The 16,935-nt window shown below is 44.2% G+C and overlaps 1 protein-coding gene across 2 annotated transcripts in view; it reads left to right on the top strand.

The window, feature by feature from the left end:
- mdn1 (midasin AAA ATPase 1) overlaps window positions 1–16,935 on the top strand; it is a 204,527-nt gene that overhangs the window by 138,089 nt on the left and 49,503 nt on the right. For both annotated transcript variants that reach the window (XM_038799361.1, XM_038799360.1), the window contains exons 67-75: window positions 3,237–3,332; window positions 3,437–3,531; window positions 6,539–6,663; window positions 8,033–8,179; window positions 10,766–10,875; window positions 11,837–11,910; window positions 13,925–14,105; window positions 15,153–15,312; window positions 16,002–16,148. In XM_038799361.1, the coding sequence (XP_038655289.1) occupies window positions 3,237–3,332; window positions 3,437–3,531; window positions 6,539–6,663; window positions 8,033–8,179; window positions 10,766–10,875; window positions 11,837–11,910; window positions 13,925–14,105; window positions 15,153–15,312; window positions 16,002–16,148 (1,135 nt within the window). The remainder of the gene's footprint in view (window positions 1–3,236; window positions 3,333–3,436; window positions 3,532–6,538; window positions 6,664–8,032; window positions 8,180–10,765; window positions 10,876–11,836; window positions 11,911–13,924; window positions 14,106–15,152; window positions 15,313–16,001; window positions 16,149–16,935) is intronic.

The raw sequence follows: 16,935 nt of genomic DNA, 5'->3' as shown, positions 1-16,935 counted from the left end.
CCACTGGCGCTGCCATTTCACCCATAGCGAACGCCAGAAGAAACATTCGGCCTCTGTGAACAAAAGGCAAATTACTTTATCTCTACCGTTCTTTTCATTGACCATAAACATCCTGACCTTCCAAAGTGTCAAATTATTCTTTGTGCTCATAAGAATAGGAAAGCAGTGTTTTTTTTGGAAGGTGTGGAAACATGTAAATATTGATGTTCCGTGAGACCTGTATGTGTTTGTAGAAGGAATGCAGAAGGTTGGCATGCAAGTACAGTAAGCAATTAGCTGCACAAATGATGTTTATTGGAAGGGAATTAGTGAATAGGAATAAATAAGACCTGTTACAATGGTACAGAGCTTTTGGTGTAACCACATCTGGTATACTGCACATTGAAGGAAAGGTATCCCGACTTTGGGGCACTAGGGGAGGTCGCATTGCCCACGGCTGAAGAAATGACCAAGGTGATGGCCGTGGAACTCAAAAGGCAGTTCACAAACACATGGAGGCGATGAGGAAGGAGATGGGGGCGGTATTGAAAGTGCTGCTGGAGAAGGAGATTGCCCCGGTGAGGGCGGTGGTATTGAGCGCAGTGGCGGAGCTGCGGGAGCAAGGCGAGGCGCTGAAGGAAGTGGAAGAGACATTATTGCAGCACAGCGGTCAACTTATCTCGATGGGGCAGGAGATGTGGAAGGTGATAGAGATTAACGAAAGGTCTGCAGACCAAAATGGACGACTTGGAAAACAGATCCAGGCGACAGAATCTGAGGATTGTGGGTCTTCCCGAAGGAGTGGAAGGCCCGAGGCCGACTGAGTATTTTGCCACGATGTTGGCGAAGCAATTGGGGAAGGGGGATGATCCCTCCCGATATGAACTGGATCGGGCTCATCAGTCGTGGAGGCCTGTACCAAAGGAGAGTGAGCTGCCAAGGGTAGTGACTGTGTTTTTGTAGGTACAGTGTGAAGGAGAAGGTCCTGTGCTGGGCAAAGCAGAAGCGGGTGGTGCAGTGGGCTGGAGCTGGTATACGCATATATCAGGACTTTGCGGTGGAGCTGGCGAGGAGACGGGCTGCCTTCAGCCGGGTGAAGGAGCTGTACATCAGCAAGGTGCAGTGCGGCATAGTATACCCAGCTAAATTGAGGGTGACCTACAAATCCAAGGACTTTTTTTTCGGGATGGCGGAAGCAGCGGAGGAATTTGCAAAGGCAGAAGGACTGTGGCTGAATTAAGTGGTCATGTACTGATGTAGCCTCATGTAGCTGTATTTTTTCACTGCGGCGGGTGTATGTGCTAAATGAGCCAACGTTGTATATACTTGGACAAGGGAAGAGAGGGGACTTTCACTTGTAATAGTTCTTTAGAGCTTGGGTGTGTATGCGGGGTTTGTGTGCTAAAGAGGATTTCCTGGTTTTTCTGGGGCCGGGCAAGGGGGAAAGAGACCCAGGCTGGGGCCTCCACGCTGGCTGGTTTAAGCCGGCCAGTGAACGGAGTGAGGTGGGGGGAGGGTCTGCAGCCATCGGAGCCTGGCCGAATAAGCCCCGATGAGTCTAGCTGGGGGGGAAGAAACGGGTTGGGGGGGATGAGTTTTGTAAGAGGAAGTGGAGGGGAGGAATCTGGGAGGGAGTGGGGGCTTGCAATGCATGGGTGTCATCTACGGTACTCTTTCGTGGTTTGGATGGCATTGAATGTTGGGGGGAGGGGTGGGAGGGACTCTATAGGTTAATGGCGACCATAGGCGATTCCTAATTCCTTTTTCTTTTATTTTTCCTTTGTTTGTCCCACCGTGGGAGGGTTTGTTTTGGTGCTTATATTGTCAGGTGGATCGTCGATTGGGGTGGTGGGAGGATGGGATCGTTGTTGATGATAAGGAAATTGACTTTGTATTTGTTACCATTCACTGCTTGTAGGTGGGGTGTAAATTCTGGAGAAAATGTGAACATGGAGAATAAAAATATTTTATATAAAAAAAAAGGAAAGATATCTTTGCATTAGAGACGGCGCAGTGAAGGTTCACTAAATTGGCCATGGGGGTGAGAGGGTTGTCCTCCTAAGAGGCTGAGTAAATTGGGCAGGAGTTTGGAAGAATAAGAGGCACCCTGATTGAAGCATACAAGACTCCAGGGAATAGGTAAAGTAGACATTGAGAACTTGTTTCCATTGCTAGGGGAAATCTAAAACACGAGGGCACAGTCTCTGAATAGGGGATGGATCATTTAGGATTGAGATAGGGAGAAATTGCGTCACTCAAAGGGTTGTGAATCCTTGGAATTCTCTACCCCCGAGGGTTGTGAATAAAAGTTACCGCAGGTCCAGGCGATCATGGGCTGCCCTTCCCTTTTGTGGGGAAGAGCTGACTGCTGGTGATTTAACCTGAGGGTCACCACACTTCAGACGAGGGTCAAGGTTGAGAAGGTGGGACCTTCGTGAATGATCATCGCCTTGAAAATACTTGAGGCGGAAATAGACTGATTTTTGAATAGTGGGATATGGACAGTGGGCAGGATGATTTGGAGCCCAAGATCAGCCTTGACTGTATTAAATAGTGGAGCAGACCAGAAAGGCCATATGGTTGTCTTCTGCTCGTATTTCTTTGGATGTGGGTTGTTGGCATCCCCAATTTGGATAGAAAGCTTGGTGCAGCATAAAGCATTTTCTGTTGTACACCTGGAGTGTGCTTGAGAAGAGCACTCGCCCATATGGAAGTTTGTATCATTTTGTTATCTACTGCTGCCAAATTGTTTCTCCCCCAATAACATCAGGTTTAAATTGATTTGACCACTACGTGAGATAGAGATATGCCCTAGCACTTTGGACCATGTTAGTTTCTGAAATTTTCCATTATTTGATTGGCTTAATAAAATATTTCTTTATAAAAGGGTTGGTAGAGCTGGAATAATAGCAGTGAAACAATGTACAGCTGCAGTGTTAATTAAGATGAAAAAAACAAAATATTCCACTAACATCTGCAAAAAATATGAATATTTCAGATTGAACCCCTAGAGTACTATCGGAGTCTCAACTTGGTGTTTACTTGGGCCTGCTATGTATTTCTCACAGTTGCTACCATCTTGTTCTGTTTCCTTCAGATGCTTTGTTTAATTGTTCCTAGTGATAGGTTTATTTGCAGCTTTTGAGCCTCAATTTGGTAACAGACGCATGTCTGCGATTTTGAATATGCCTTGCTGTATTGTGGCCTGGCAAGATTTTTGGCGTCAAGTTCAAGACTGTATCATTCTTATTTTACAGCTGTTGGTCGTTATGGACAGAATTAGAAGTTTTCCGGTTTCCTGTGCTTTAGCGAAATTCTTAAATGGCATGGAGATCCTCTTGAGCAAATCCCAGGTGAGCCATTCCTCTTCTCATTGTCCTGCTCCCCCACACCAACAAAACCTGTATTCCAGCGGTGGTTCATCATTCTGAACAAGCAAACCGATTTTATTTTTCAGGACTGGGAAGAGAATGCCAGTCGATCTGTGTCCTTACGGCAGCAGCTCGATGCTGTTAGTCAACTGATCATTCAGTGGCGCAAACTGGAGCTAAAGTAAGAATCATTATTTAGGTTAGCCACTTGAGATAAATTTGCATTTTTTTCCTGTAGCTGCAGATTGCTGGAAATTACACATAGTTGACTACCATTGATCTAGTGCTGGGGAAGTGTTGATGTCCAAAGGTGTCCTTGAGTCACTGAAGGATAACCACATGCAGCAAGCAATTGGAAAGGCATGTTGGACTTTATTGCAAGAGGATTTAAGTACAGGAATAAAGAGGTCTTGCTGCTATTGTACAAAGCCTTGGTGCGACCACACCTGGAACATTATGTGCAGTTTTAATGTCCTTATCTAAGGAAGGATATTCTTGCCATAGAGGGAGTGCAGTGAAGGTTCACCAGACTGATCATGGGGTGGTGGGATTGTCCCATGAGGAGAGGTCGAGGAGACTGGGCCTGTATTCTCTAGAGTTCGGAAGAATACGAGGTGATCTCATTCAAGCGTACAAATTTCTTACAGGGTTCAACAGGATAGATGAAGGAAGAATGTTTCTCCTTGCCGGGTAGTATAGAACCAGGGGACACAGTCTCAGAATTGATGAATCTTTGGAATTTTCAACCTTAAAGGGTGGTGGAAGTTCAGTCATTGAGTATATTCAGGACTAGGATGAATAGGTTTGTAGATATTCAGGATATCGAATGCAAGAAAATTTCGTTGAGGTAAGACCAGCCATGATGTTGTTGAATGGTGGAGCAGGTTCTGCGCTGAATGACCTATTTCTGCTCTTGGTTCCTATATTCTTATGAAGAGTGGTAGGCTTTGGGAAACCGGAGAACCTCAATTGGGCGGAGAATTGCGGGAAATGGAAAAAATCAATTTTGCACCTGAAGCCATGCTCTGATCCCTCACTGGTGCCGGTATAGAAATTTGCGCCCGCAGCAATGGGTCCATGCAAAACCATTTGCGTGGATTTTACTATTATTTGTGGTGGACACTTTATGCTCCACCCCTCTTGGCAGAATTTGCAATTTAGTGTAAGTATTTACAAGCAGCGACTGGGCGTGTTGGCTGCTGAGGCGAGGGGGAGGCTAAAAATACTCTGAAAACCCTCATAAATTGTCGGGCTAGCTGTGGGTGGTTTCCCGGGCCAGGAACCGTAGCTGGGAACAACTTGGTGCTAAGTCCATGGACTCTGGGTACAATCGGGGTGACCTAGCTCAGACTGCCATTGCTGCAGTGCGTGTTTTAAATGCACTCATCTGGTGCTACGTGCAGGCAGCCGGCTCCTGACGCTGCTCACTGTGTCCTGTGAATGCTTAGAGAGCCTCTATAGTCGTCAGGCTGCCCTGAGAGAATCAAGGGGATGGACGTGGCCAAGCATAATTGGGGCCCACCAAATACTGGCACTGCTCTGAAGTGCTGCCCCATTGTAGAGGAAGCAGTGGATCAATAGAGCTCACCCCAACCAGATGACACCTGTACTGTGGCCTTTGGAGTCCTCCCTGGTTCTCTGCTCCTCTCAGGGCAGAGACCTGACCAATGACACCCACCCCTCAGGAACCCCAAGCCACACCTGGCAGTGCTGACTGCCTCTGTCACTACCTCCCTCAGGGAACTGAGGAAATCTGGCATGTCCACATTGACTTTCACCAATACTTAGCTGACTGCATCGCAGCTTGGTAATGGCAACTGCTTGGCCCAAGGCCATAACAAACTACTGAGAATAGTGAATACAGCCCAGTCCATCACACAAACCTGCCTCCCATCCATTGCCCTGTCTACACCTCCTGTTGCTTTGGGAAAGTGGGCTGCATAATCCAAGATCCCTCCCACCTGGGTGATTCGATCTTCCAACCTCTTTGGGCGGGAGATACAAAAGTCTTGTGCGCACGATTCAAAAACCATGATGTGGAGATGCCAGCTTTGGACTGGGGTGTGTATAGTAAGAGGTCTTAGAACACCAGGTTAAAGTCCAACAGGTTTATTTCGAATCACTAGCTTTCGGAACCCTGCTCCTTCCTCACGTGAATGAAGAGGTAGGTTCCAGAAACATGTATATAGACAAAGTCAAAAATACAAGACGATACTTTGAATGCGAGTCTTTGCAGGTAATTAAGTCTCTACAGGTCCAGATGAAGCAGGTTAAAGAGGTGTGACTGGTCTGAAGCTGGGACAGTTGGTAGGATTTTGCAAGCCCAGGCCATTTGGTGGGGGTGAATGTAATGCAACATGAATCCAAGGTCCTGGTTGAGGCCGTACTCTTGTGTGTGGAACTTGGCTACAAGTTTCTGCTCGGCGATTCTGTGTTGTCACGTGTCCTGAAGGCCACCTTGGAGAGCGCTTACCCGAAGAACAGAGGCTGAATGCCCTTGACTGCTGGAGTGTTCGCTGACTGGAAAAGAACATTCTCGCCTGGCAATTGTTGCGCAATGTCCGTTCATCCGTTGTCACAGCGTCTGCATGGCCCATAAGAAAACCATAAGAAACTACAGAGAGTAGTGAACACAGCCCAGTCCATCTCACAAACCTGCCTCCCATCCATTGCAATGTATCATACTTTGGGACATCCTTTCCTGCAGCGAATGAGGTAGACAACATTGGCTGAGTCGCATGAGTATGTATCACGTACCTGGTGGGTGGTGTTCTTGCGTGTAATGGTGGTACCCATGTCGATTCTTTTCCTGTCATTCCTCAATCAATTATGAAATCTGGAACATGTTTGAGTTTTTGTGTTTCGTTGAGCTTCTGGATAATGGTTATTTTACTGGCATTGTCACGGCTGCCTGCTACCTGTAGCAGTTAAAGAAAGAATCAACAGCTTGCTCTATTCCACCCACCGATAGGCAGGTTGGTGTCTGGCATTTCCCTCTAACAATGAATTCAAATTTGTTAAAAATTAAATCTGCCTTTTTGAGCAAGTTTTTTTTTTTTACTGTCAGATGTGAACCAACTGTGATGGAAGACTACATTTTCAATTACGTGTTTTTGAAGCAAAGGTTTGATCAATGTTCCCCAGCCTTCAGTAAATCATGACTTAATGCGTTTAATCTCTGCCCACAGTTGCTGGTCTAATAGTCTTAACGTTGTGATGAAAAGACACATGGAGAAATCAACCAAGCATTGGTTTTCAATATACCAGCTCATTGAAAAATACCTTCAGGAGCAAAGGGAAGAAAATTTGCAAGGTAGTGTAGCATTGTTTTCATTTCATTGAATAGTGGTGAAATTAACACACAGGCACTTCAGAACCACTGAATTTACAATATTAAACTGCAGGAGCTGGGTCTGTAGTGTTTGACATCTGAAACTTCCATCACATGAATTTGATCAGAAACTTTAAGCTGTTTATAATTGTTGAATTCAAGAGTGTCATGGGTGGGGGTGATGCCTTTAATAGTTAATGATTAATTAACAAAATCAAACACAACAACTGATTCTAGTTTAGTGTTCATTGTCAGGCTTTGGTGATCTTATTCTTTCGTGGGATGTTCGTATTGCAGGCAAGGCCAGCATTTATTAACTTTGAAAGTGCGGCCTTTTTGTGCTACGTAGTAAGTTCTGGGATTTTATCCAGTAATGTAAAAAAACACAGCACCTGATGCTTTGTCCTTTTGAGGTGGTTATAGGTTTGGGAGGTGCTGTCGTAAAAACCTTGATAAATTGCTGCAGTGCATCAATGGTGATCGACAAGAATGATGATGGTGAGGGCTTTGGTGAAGAAAATGCCATTCTCATTGACTTTAGTTTTCCTGGGGCTTCCTTGATGTCACATTCGGCCAAATGTTCCCATGATGTCAAGCAAGGGCAGTCTCTCGCACCTCTGGAATTCAGCTCTTTCATCATGGTTGAACCAAGCTTGCAATGAGGTCTTGAGTGGAGTGGCCCTGGTAGAATCCAAACAGTGCAAAATGTATATCTGTGGTTATTAATACCAGCCACTTAAAATATGTTCAAAATTAATAGATATCTCTGTTCCTTTATCCACTTGCTCCACACAATGGAATTCTTTCCACTTCTGCCTGGTCATCTCTTTTGGTGCCTTCAGAAATTTGCTGGAGATCCTTTTTACTTCAGTTATGCTTTTACCTCACCTGACAGTTCCACTGCTTGGGCAACTCTTGACTGACTGACTGACTGAGGCCTTATGAAAGTTTCTTGTAGAAAAGTTATCTGTGAAATTGGCTCTATTCTCGCACTGTGGTTTTCATCAGGAAGTAATAGCATCCTTGCATTAGCCAGTATGTGATAGGTGCTTGAATTCTGCTGACTGTAGATATTTTGATGTACTCCCCAGATGACAGAAGTAATGTCAGATGAAGAATCTTGAATTCCTCATCAGGAGGTTACATTGTCCATGCTCAACTTCCAAAGACTCCTGTCACTCTTGTGACCCAGCTAACATTGTTCTACTCATTCCAGCACAATGCACTGAGCAGACCTGCTGAGAATTTCCAGCGTTTTTTGTTTTTATTAGCAAAAATCATCTGTTCAGTGATGTGCGCACACAGCGTTTTTTTTTCTTACTAAACTTTGTGCTTTTATTGCTCTGGACAGAAGCGGAGCAGATGACCCTACCGGCAGTCATCACCACACTGAAAAATTTTATTGAAGGAGCTACTCTGGGAGAGTTCCATTGTCGTCTGTCAATGCTGTTGGCTTTTCACTGTCATGTTTTGGCAGTGCTGGAGCAGGAGGGAAAAGGTAATTATTTATGTCCTATAATGTATAGAACTTGCTTACAGACAATTAATAGCTTGCCTCCTGACCAAATGGTTATGGATTGTATAGCAGTGCTTTGTCACAAAATGTCCCCAAGTTGCATTACATGAGACTGTGGAGATGAAACTGGGAGGCTGGTTGAAGGAAGGGACTGGAGGCCTAGTTGGAGACCTTTCCTTTTGGGTTTTGGAGGTTGGTGGACTGAAGATTAGAGGGAATTCAAAAACATTTAGACCTTTCTCTGGTCAGAGCATGGCATATTTTGGGATGTAGGGCTGGAGCATATTGTAGACAAAACAGAACAAGACTGGAAGGACTTATTAGCTGGGAGGATGCAGACGGTGAAGATGATGGTCGTTCCGAGATTCCTGTTTGTGTTCCAGTGTCTCCCCATCTTTATTCTGTGGTCCTTTTTTCAAACGGGTTAACACAGTGATCGCTGGCTTTGTATGGGTGGGGAAGACCCCGCGAAGGGATGCTTGAGCGAGCCGGGGAGAGGGTGGGCTGGCACTGCCAAACTTCAGTAACTATTATTGGGTGGTGAGTATAGCCAGGATTAGGAAGTGGGGTGGTGGGGGGAGGATCAGCATGGGAGTGTATGGAGGCGGCCTCATGTAAGGGCACCAGCTTGGGGGCTGGCACTTATCGCTGGCACGGTACTCCACCAGCCCTATAGTTGTGGTGGTGGCCCTGAGTCTGTGGGCAATGGAGGAGGAATGTAGGAGTGGATGGAGCATTGGTCTGGTCTCCAATTTGTAATAATCACTGGTTTGCCCGAGGAAGGATGGACGGGGGGTTTTCGGAGATGGCAGAGGGCAGGAATTGAGAGGATGGGGGATATGTTTACAGAGGGGAGCTTTCCCAGCTTGAGGGAGCTGGAGGAGATGTTTGGATTGGCGAAGGGAAAGGAATTCGGGTACCTGCAGGTCCGGGATTTCCTACATAGGCAGTCCTCAACCTTCCCACTCCTCCAACCAAGGGGGATACAGGATAGGGTAGTTTTCAGAGTGTGGGTGGGAGAAGGGAAGGTCTCTGACATCTATAAGGAACTGATGGGGTCAGAGGACACGCAGACTGAGGAGCTGAAGTGCAATTGGGAAGAGGAGTTGGAGGAGAGGATGGTCTCTGGCGGATGCGTTGAGTAGAGTCAACGCGTCGACAACATGTGCCAGGCTCAGCCTGATACAGTTTAAGGTTGTTCACTGGGCTCGCATGACAAGTGGCCCGGATGAGCAGGTTCTTTGGGTTAGAAGATAGACGCGCAAGGTGTGCAGGGGACCAGCGGACCATGTCCGCATGTTTTGGACATGCCCAAAGCTCAGGGGATTCTGGCAGGGGTTTGCAGATATCATGTCCACGGTGTTAAAAACAAGGGTGGCACCGGGTCCGGAGGTGCTGATATTCGGGATGTTGGAAGATCCGGGAATCCAGGAGGAGAAATAGGCAGATGTTCTGGCCTTTGCTTCCCTGGTAGCCCGGAGACGGATACTGTTAGCATGGAGGGAGTCAGAAGTCCTTGAAGTCGGAGACCTGGCTATCGGACATGGCTAGCTTTCTCTGTTTGGAGAAAATCAAGTTCGCCTTGAGAAGGTCACTGTTAGGGTTAACCCAGAGATGGCAACCGTTCATCGACTTTGCGGAAAATTAATCGTCAGCAATTTAGCTTGGAGTAGGGGGTTAATAAAGGTGAGACCTGTAGTTAATAAAGGTGAGACCTGTAGGGGAGGAAGCGGGCTTTTTGCACTATGTTTATAGACTCGTGTACATTGTTTATTTTGTTGTTGTTGTAAAACTAAAAATAGCTCAATAAAATGTTTATTTAAGAAAAAGACTGGAAGGGCTTGAAAATGTTTAGGTTTTTAAAGTCCATGTGCTTGGGGAGGGAGAGGGCCACTGGAGGTTTGGATAAAGTGCGTACAACTCTGTAGGATTGAATGATGGAATATGAATAGTGGACTTCTACGTGAGTTGCAGTTTTATGTAAATGGACAGAGTTGAACATAAAGTGCAGAAGGAGGCCATTCGGCCCGTTGAGTCTGCACCGGCCCACTTAAGCCCTCACTTCCACCCTATCCCCGTAACCCAATAATCCCATCTAACCTTTTTGGGCGAGCAATTTAGCATGGCCAATCCACCTAACCTGCAAGTCTTTGGACTGTGGGAGGAAACCGGAGCACCCAGAGGAAACCCACGCAGACACGGGGAGAACGTGCAGACTCCACACACACTGGCCCAACGGGAAATCTAACTTGGGACCCTGGCGCTGTGAAGCCACAGCGCTAGCCACTTGTGCTACCATGCTGCCCACGTATGGACGGCATGGATCAATGCTTCATTGGTAGCTAAGGTGAGGTATGGATGCACAAAGGTAATTTTCCGAAGGTTGAATTGGCAGTTTAAACATTTAGTGTCTTTTTTTTATGTACATCCTCAATAACCTTGTTTTTGATGAAAGAGTATAGAAAATGCACAGAAGAAATGTAAATGATAGTTAATTTGGTTTATAAGAATGTCTTTGGTCACAACTTAATAAGTGAAGACTATTAACCAGAAAACCTTCTATTGCAGATGTCATGTGCAGTTTACTCTGGAATTTATACAACTACTACAAGCAATTTTCAGAAAGTGTTCAGGCTAAAATAACTGAACTCCGACATCCGATAGAGAAAGAACTGAAGGTAACAAAGAGGGGTGAAAATGAAATGGTGCTCCAGTGTGATGCTTTCGTTTAAGTCTTTATTTAAAGTGGATGATTAGACGGTCTAATGTCTGTGACGGGTTGAGTGCATTTGGATGGTAATGTGTTTATAATCTTGGACATCATGGTGCTAAAGCTTGCGTCATTCCAGACATCAAGCTTGAATATGTTAATAGCATTGCTTTACTGTTTTCCTTTTGACATATCTTGTATTTAATCCCTAAAATACACTTTTAAAGGCATGTGGAGATATTTTCACTGGAGTCTTTATTCTGTGAATACATTCCTCCCACACTTCGAGAAAATTGCTTGCCTTTGGTCAGCACGACCTAACACTGATGGCCGAGTGCTGCTTCTGACCAGTAGCCTGGTAGCAGCTACTCTGGTCACTCAGCTGTGACTTGACTCCTGTAAATCACTTTCCTCTGCCATCCCTTCAACCCAGCTGGAAGATGCAACAACTTCAATCCGCATCTCCTTGCCAATGTGATTCTGAGCAGGAACTGAATGGAGTTAACCTCAAACCTGTGTCTGCCTCTTTTTTTTTAAACTGAGGAGACATCCTGTTCAACTTGCTATCTGACTGTAACAAGGTGCAGGGAAATTGTACCCAGTTTCCAAAATAATGCTGATTTAAAAAAAAAAAAAAATGTGAAGTTGACAAATTGTGTCAATAAAAGCAATTCAATTCATTGTTTAGTGGTGAATGTCTTTTGGGTGGGTTTGTTAATTTAAATATTGTATATTAAATTTGCATTGCAGTAATTATAGATGGTGATTTGTAATCGGTCTTTGGCATGCCTTTCTAGCTACTGATTACTGAGAGAGCCACCTTGTCTACCTAACTTGTGCAATTAAATATTTTCCTACTGGATTTAAAAGTATTGAACTGGTGGTTGAACTCCAAACTCCCCCACTAATTCAGTCATGTCTGCCTACAGGATTTTGTTAAGATTAGCAGATGGAATGATGCCAGTTTCTGGTCCATTAAACAATCAGTGGAGAAAACACACAGGTAATACAAAGAATCTTCTAGAAAGAAAGCTGATAAGTGGTTAACAAATCAATAAAAATCAAACCAGTTTAGAGAAACCATTTGTGCATGCCAATATAAAACTTGTCAGAAGTTGGCCATTCAGAAAACCGCTCTGAATACAAGCCTGCTGATTAAAGACACGGTGGTAAACTGAAAGAATAGTAAAATTAGGTTCACTGTTGATAAAATAGGCTGTACATGTGTAAAATCACTTTTCTGGCATGGAATAGTGTGGTAGCATTGAAATCTGCATGGATTGAGTATATATTCCTTCAACTACAGTTGTTTATGCCAGAGCAAATTGTCATATCCTGAGCTCATACAGTTCCAGTCTATTGTTAAAATGAGTACATGAGATAAGGATATAAAAGAAGGCAAAACCCTCAGTTCATTTTTGTATATGTTACTAAATGGGCAAGTTTGTATCAAATATGCAGCTGAGTAACCAGGATCAGTTCTATCCTATAAGAAGCACACAACCCACTATCATCCACAGAGATGAGGGAATTCCACACCTTATGGAGACTGTGCAACAAATAAGCACTTGCCCATTTTCCTTTGCACAATCTACTGCATTATTATACTATGTGGCTTGTCGTCAGGCAAGAGAAGGCTGAGGGGCGACCTAATGGAGATTATTGAAGGATTTAGTAAGACGGGCAAAGAAGAGTTGTTTAAACAACCAAAACTAAAGGCAATAAATTAAGGTGATCACCTGAAGTTTGTGATAAACTTTTTATGTAATGAGTGGTTGGCATTTAGACAAAAGCAAAATACTGTACTGTGACTGCTGGAGATCTGCAATAAAAGCAGGGAAACAGAATTAACATCAGAGCGCAGCATGACACTTATTCATAACTGGGGTGGTTTAGCTCAGTTGGCTGGACAGCTGGTTCATGATGCAGAGTGGGCCAACAGCGTCGGTTATGACCAGTGCCAACTGAGGGTATTCAACCTTGCTCCTCGCCTGAGGTGTGGTGATCCTCTGGTCAAATCACCACCAGTCAGCTGTCTCCTTCAAAGGGGTCAGAGAATCATTAGAATTTGGAAGAAGACCATTCGGCCCATCGAGTCTGCACCGGCCCCTTGAAAGAGCACCCCACCCAAATCCACACGTCCACCCTATCCCCGTAACCCAGCAACCCCACCTAACTTTTTTGGACACTTAAGGGCAATTTAGCATGGCCAATCCATCATTATTTGGATCTCCGTTCTGCAGACATAATATTGGACTGGAAATGTTAACTCTCTGTCTCTCTCTCTCTCTCTCTCTCTCTCTCTGTCTCTCTGTCTCTCTCTCTGTCTCTCTGTCTCTCTGTCTCTCTGTCTCTCTGTCTCTCTGTCTCTCTGTCTCTCTGTCTCTCTGTCTCTCTGTCTCTCTGTCTCTCTGTCTCTCTGTCTCTCTGTCTCTCTGTCTCTCTGTCTCTCTGTCTCTCTCTCTCTCCACCACTGCTGAGTTTTTGCAGCACTTTGTGGTTAGAATTTAGAACTAGCTGCTAAAACGAGTAGCTGAGGCGAGTAGCATAGATACGTCTAAAGGGAGGCTAGATAAAAAGGGGATATATGGTGACTGATGGTTATGCTGAAGGGGGGTGGGGAAGGAGACTCGTGGAGTATAAAAACTGGCGTGGACCTTTATCCGTGTCTAAATTTTCAATGTAAACTTGACCATAAATTATGGGAGGAATTGAACATTGTCTCAAGCGGGAAAAGTAGATGGCAGACCACGCCAGCAGTCTTTCCGCCTTTTTCCTGCCATATTTTCAAACACTGAGCAGAAATACAATGAAAGCAGATTCGCCCCATGGGAGGGTCACCATGTCCATGGGGTGCTTCTGTTTTCATTTTATTTTTATTCCTGCTTTCATTTCTATTTCCACCCCCACCCCGGCAGTGTCCAGGCACTGCCCTCTGGCAGCCAGCTCAGTGCCCAAAACCTAGATGCAGCACACGCTGCCCATTATACAACTTATTTAATAATCTGTATCCACAGAACGCTCTTTAAGTTTATGAAGAAATTTGAAGCTGCACTCAACAATCCATGCTATCCTGCATTAACCGAAAAGGAAGGAGGCGGGAGCTCGGATAGTGCTGACCAACAGACACCGACCAAGGTGGAGAAGCTGAATTGTGTGCTTAGAAAGGTTGCTTCAGAAAAATGCCACGTGACGCAGGTATATAAATAAACAGGTGCTTCTGCATGAATACCAATATGTGAAGTTTGTGTACGCTGATCAGTAATTCAGTGGAGAGGAGCGATGGCATAGGTATTATAGTAAATTAATTTTTGTTCAATTGGTGTGCAATTCAAGAAACTAGCAACTGAGTATGAAGCTTTCATCTTTGATTTATGACAAATTAAACTTCCAGTTTGAACTCTTTGGCTTAAGCTTCTTCACTTCTGCGATGCTTTTCACTTGATACTTCTAATTATTCCCTGGATCATCTTAAAGGAAATGTAAGTTGTTGGTCACTTTGCTTCCTGCTAACTAATTGCTCACTCTACACACTGGTCCACCCCACACCTGCAGGGTATTAAAAAAAAAAAATAGACTATTCAGTTTGTTGGCATACTATGTTACATTAATACATACAGCTTTAAATTGATGAAGCTTGATGCACAGTGTGAATCGTTGTTAAGAGTAAGACTGTCGGTGTAAGTTTGCTGTTTTAACAGCATTCACTAAGCTTTGATCAGAACCACTGCTGCTCTTTAACAAAACTGTTACAAAATAGATCATAGAATCTACAGTGCAGAACGAGGCCATTCGGCCCATCGAGTCTGCACCGTCTCTTGGAAAGAGAAGCCCACACCCCCATAACCCAGTAACCCCACCCAAAACTAAGGGAAATTTTGGACACTAAGGGCAATTTAGCATGGCCAATCCACCTAACCCGCACATCTTTGGACTGTGGGAGGAAACCGGAGCACCCGGAGGAAACCCACACACACACTGGGAGGATGTGCAGACTCCGCACAGACAGTGACCCAAGCTGGAATTGAACCTGGGACCCTGGAGCTGTGAAGCAATTGTGCTATCCACAATGCTACCGTGCTGCCTAAATTGAGCTTAATTATGAGCGTTATATATTGTAGCATAATAGCATTTTTTCTTCTGGAGGCAGTAAGGAGAGCAACAGTCCAGTTCCTTATTTAGTCGATGCATTATAATAACTATAACATTTTAATGATTTTTAACCACCATTAAATTATATTGCAGATCATTTTTCCTGACTTTGGAAAAGAAAGTGCCTCAGTTGAAGGGAGTTCTCTTCAGAGCCGTCTACCAGCACTTAGTAAACGAATGAGGAAAATGTGCCTGAAACTTATGACGACAAATTCTCTTCCCAGTTTTGTGGAAAGTCTGGATCAATTTACAGGTATCGCAAGACTTGAATTTAAGGGTTCCCAGCTGATGCACTTAGTCAACATGAACCCCACTATGGCCTGAATGTAGTTCTAATACAAACGCAAACAGTTTTAAAAAAAAAAAAAATGAATTGGTGAATTGCTGAAATGTGCTTTCCATCGAAAGTTAAGGAATCAGGGTGGGGGGGGAGGGAGAGACAACAATGATGTGGCAGTAAACTGATCGGTGACTAGTGAGTTGGAGATTGGGATAAGTTTTTTTTTTTTTGCAGAGGGCTATTATACAAAATGTCTTTCATTTTATTATGGGCTCCTTCCACTCCAAAATCATAATTTTTGTAAATTGATAAATTTCCAAAAAGGGCACATGCCAAATAACCTCCGAGCCCGTACAGATCTCTGCAGAATAGTTGAGTTTTGTTTTTTCCATATGAGGTTTCAAGGGTTCCGTGTATTCAGTTGTACATGTTTGTTGGCAATATACATTATAGCTTATGCATGCTGTTATCATTGACTTCAGTAGTCTGAAAGAATAAATTTGAGATGCAGATAAACTTTGTAGTTGGCAGGTATAAAGAGTTGTTAACACTGGATATCCGTCAGCAGTGGAAGGAGGACAATACCAAGATGTCCATTTATCATTAACTACTGTTGAGCTTTCCCAGATGAATTACAAGCTCTTGTACCTTGATGCTTGCAGGTGGTGTCATCACTGCTGTACAGGATCTCCAGTCGCTTGCAGTTGATCAAACAGTTGATAAGGACAAACAGAGGTCAGAAGTCAAACATATTCTCATGCAGAAGCAAAGGGCTTTGGCAGATCTCTTCAAAAACCTCACTGAAATTGGTACGTGCTGAGTATCACATTAATTCTAAAAATGTAGTGTATGGATTCTTCAACATTCTTGACTGTGTTTAACTGTCACTTCTTCATGTTATTTCCAACTCCTGGCCAGAGGAAAGTTTACAAGCACTTGCTAACTTCCCTTACTGTAAAGTATGATGTTAGGATTTAAACCACAAACTGTGACCTTAAAGCGACACGTCATGTTTGAAGTACAGAAGTGTTAGAATATTTATACTCCCAGCAGAATAATATTGTGCATTGCGTGATATGGTAATGCTGTTGTAAAGACTTGCCCGAGTACAATCACCAGGGACTCGCTGTAACAAGTGTCATGCAGCAAGTACTTAGGATAGTTCATGGTGGGCAGCACGGTGGCACAGTGGTTAGCATTGCTGCCTACGGTGCTGAGGACCCGGGTTCGAATCCCGGCCCTGGGTCACTGTCCGTGAGTAGTTTGCACATTCTCCCCGTGTCTGCGTGGGTTTCACCCCCACAACCCAAAGATGTGCAGGATAGGTGGATTGGCCATGCTAAATTGCCCCTTAATTGGAAAAAATTAATTGGGTCCAAACTGGATTTGGTGTTAAATGTCCTCAGTGTGACTGGAACCTTTAAATTTAATTTAATCCACATTTCCCTCTTGTAATTCTTAAGTGTATGGATTGAAAGAAATTAAACCTTGTTTGTTCAAAGCAATCCCCCAGTTTGCAAATATCGGGTCCAAACTAATTGTGCTCAGACTATTTATTAAAGTATCAATTTGCTTATTGTGATTGAGACCTTGCTG

Source organism: Scyliorhinus canicula, chromosome 6 (genome assembly GCF_902713615.1).
Source record: "Scyliorhinus canicula chromosome 6, sScyCan1.1, whole genome shotgun sequence".
NCBI lineage: Eukaryota > Metazoa > Chordata > Chondrichthyes > Carcharhiniformes > Scyliorhinidae > Scyliorhinus > Scyliorhinus canicula.
Note: the sequence above shows the minus strand (reverse complement) of the source record. Positions and strands in the feature narration are given on the sequence as shown.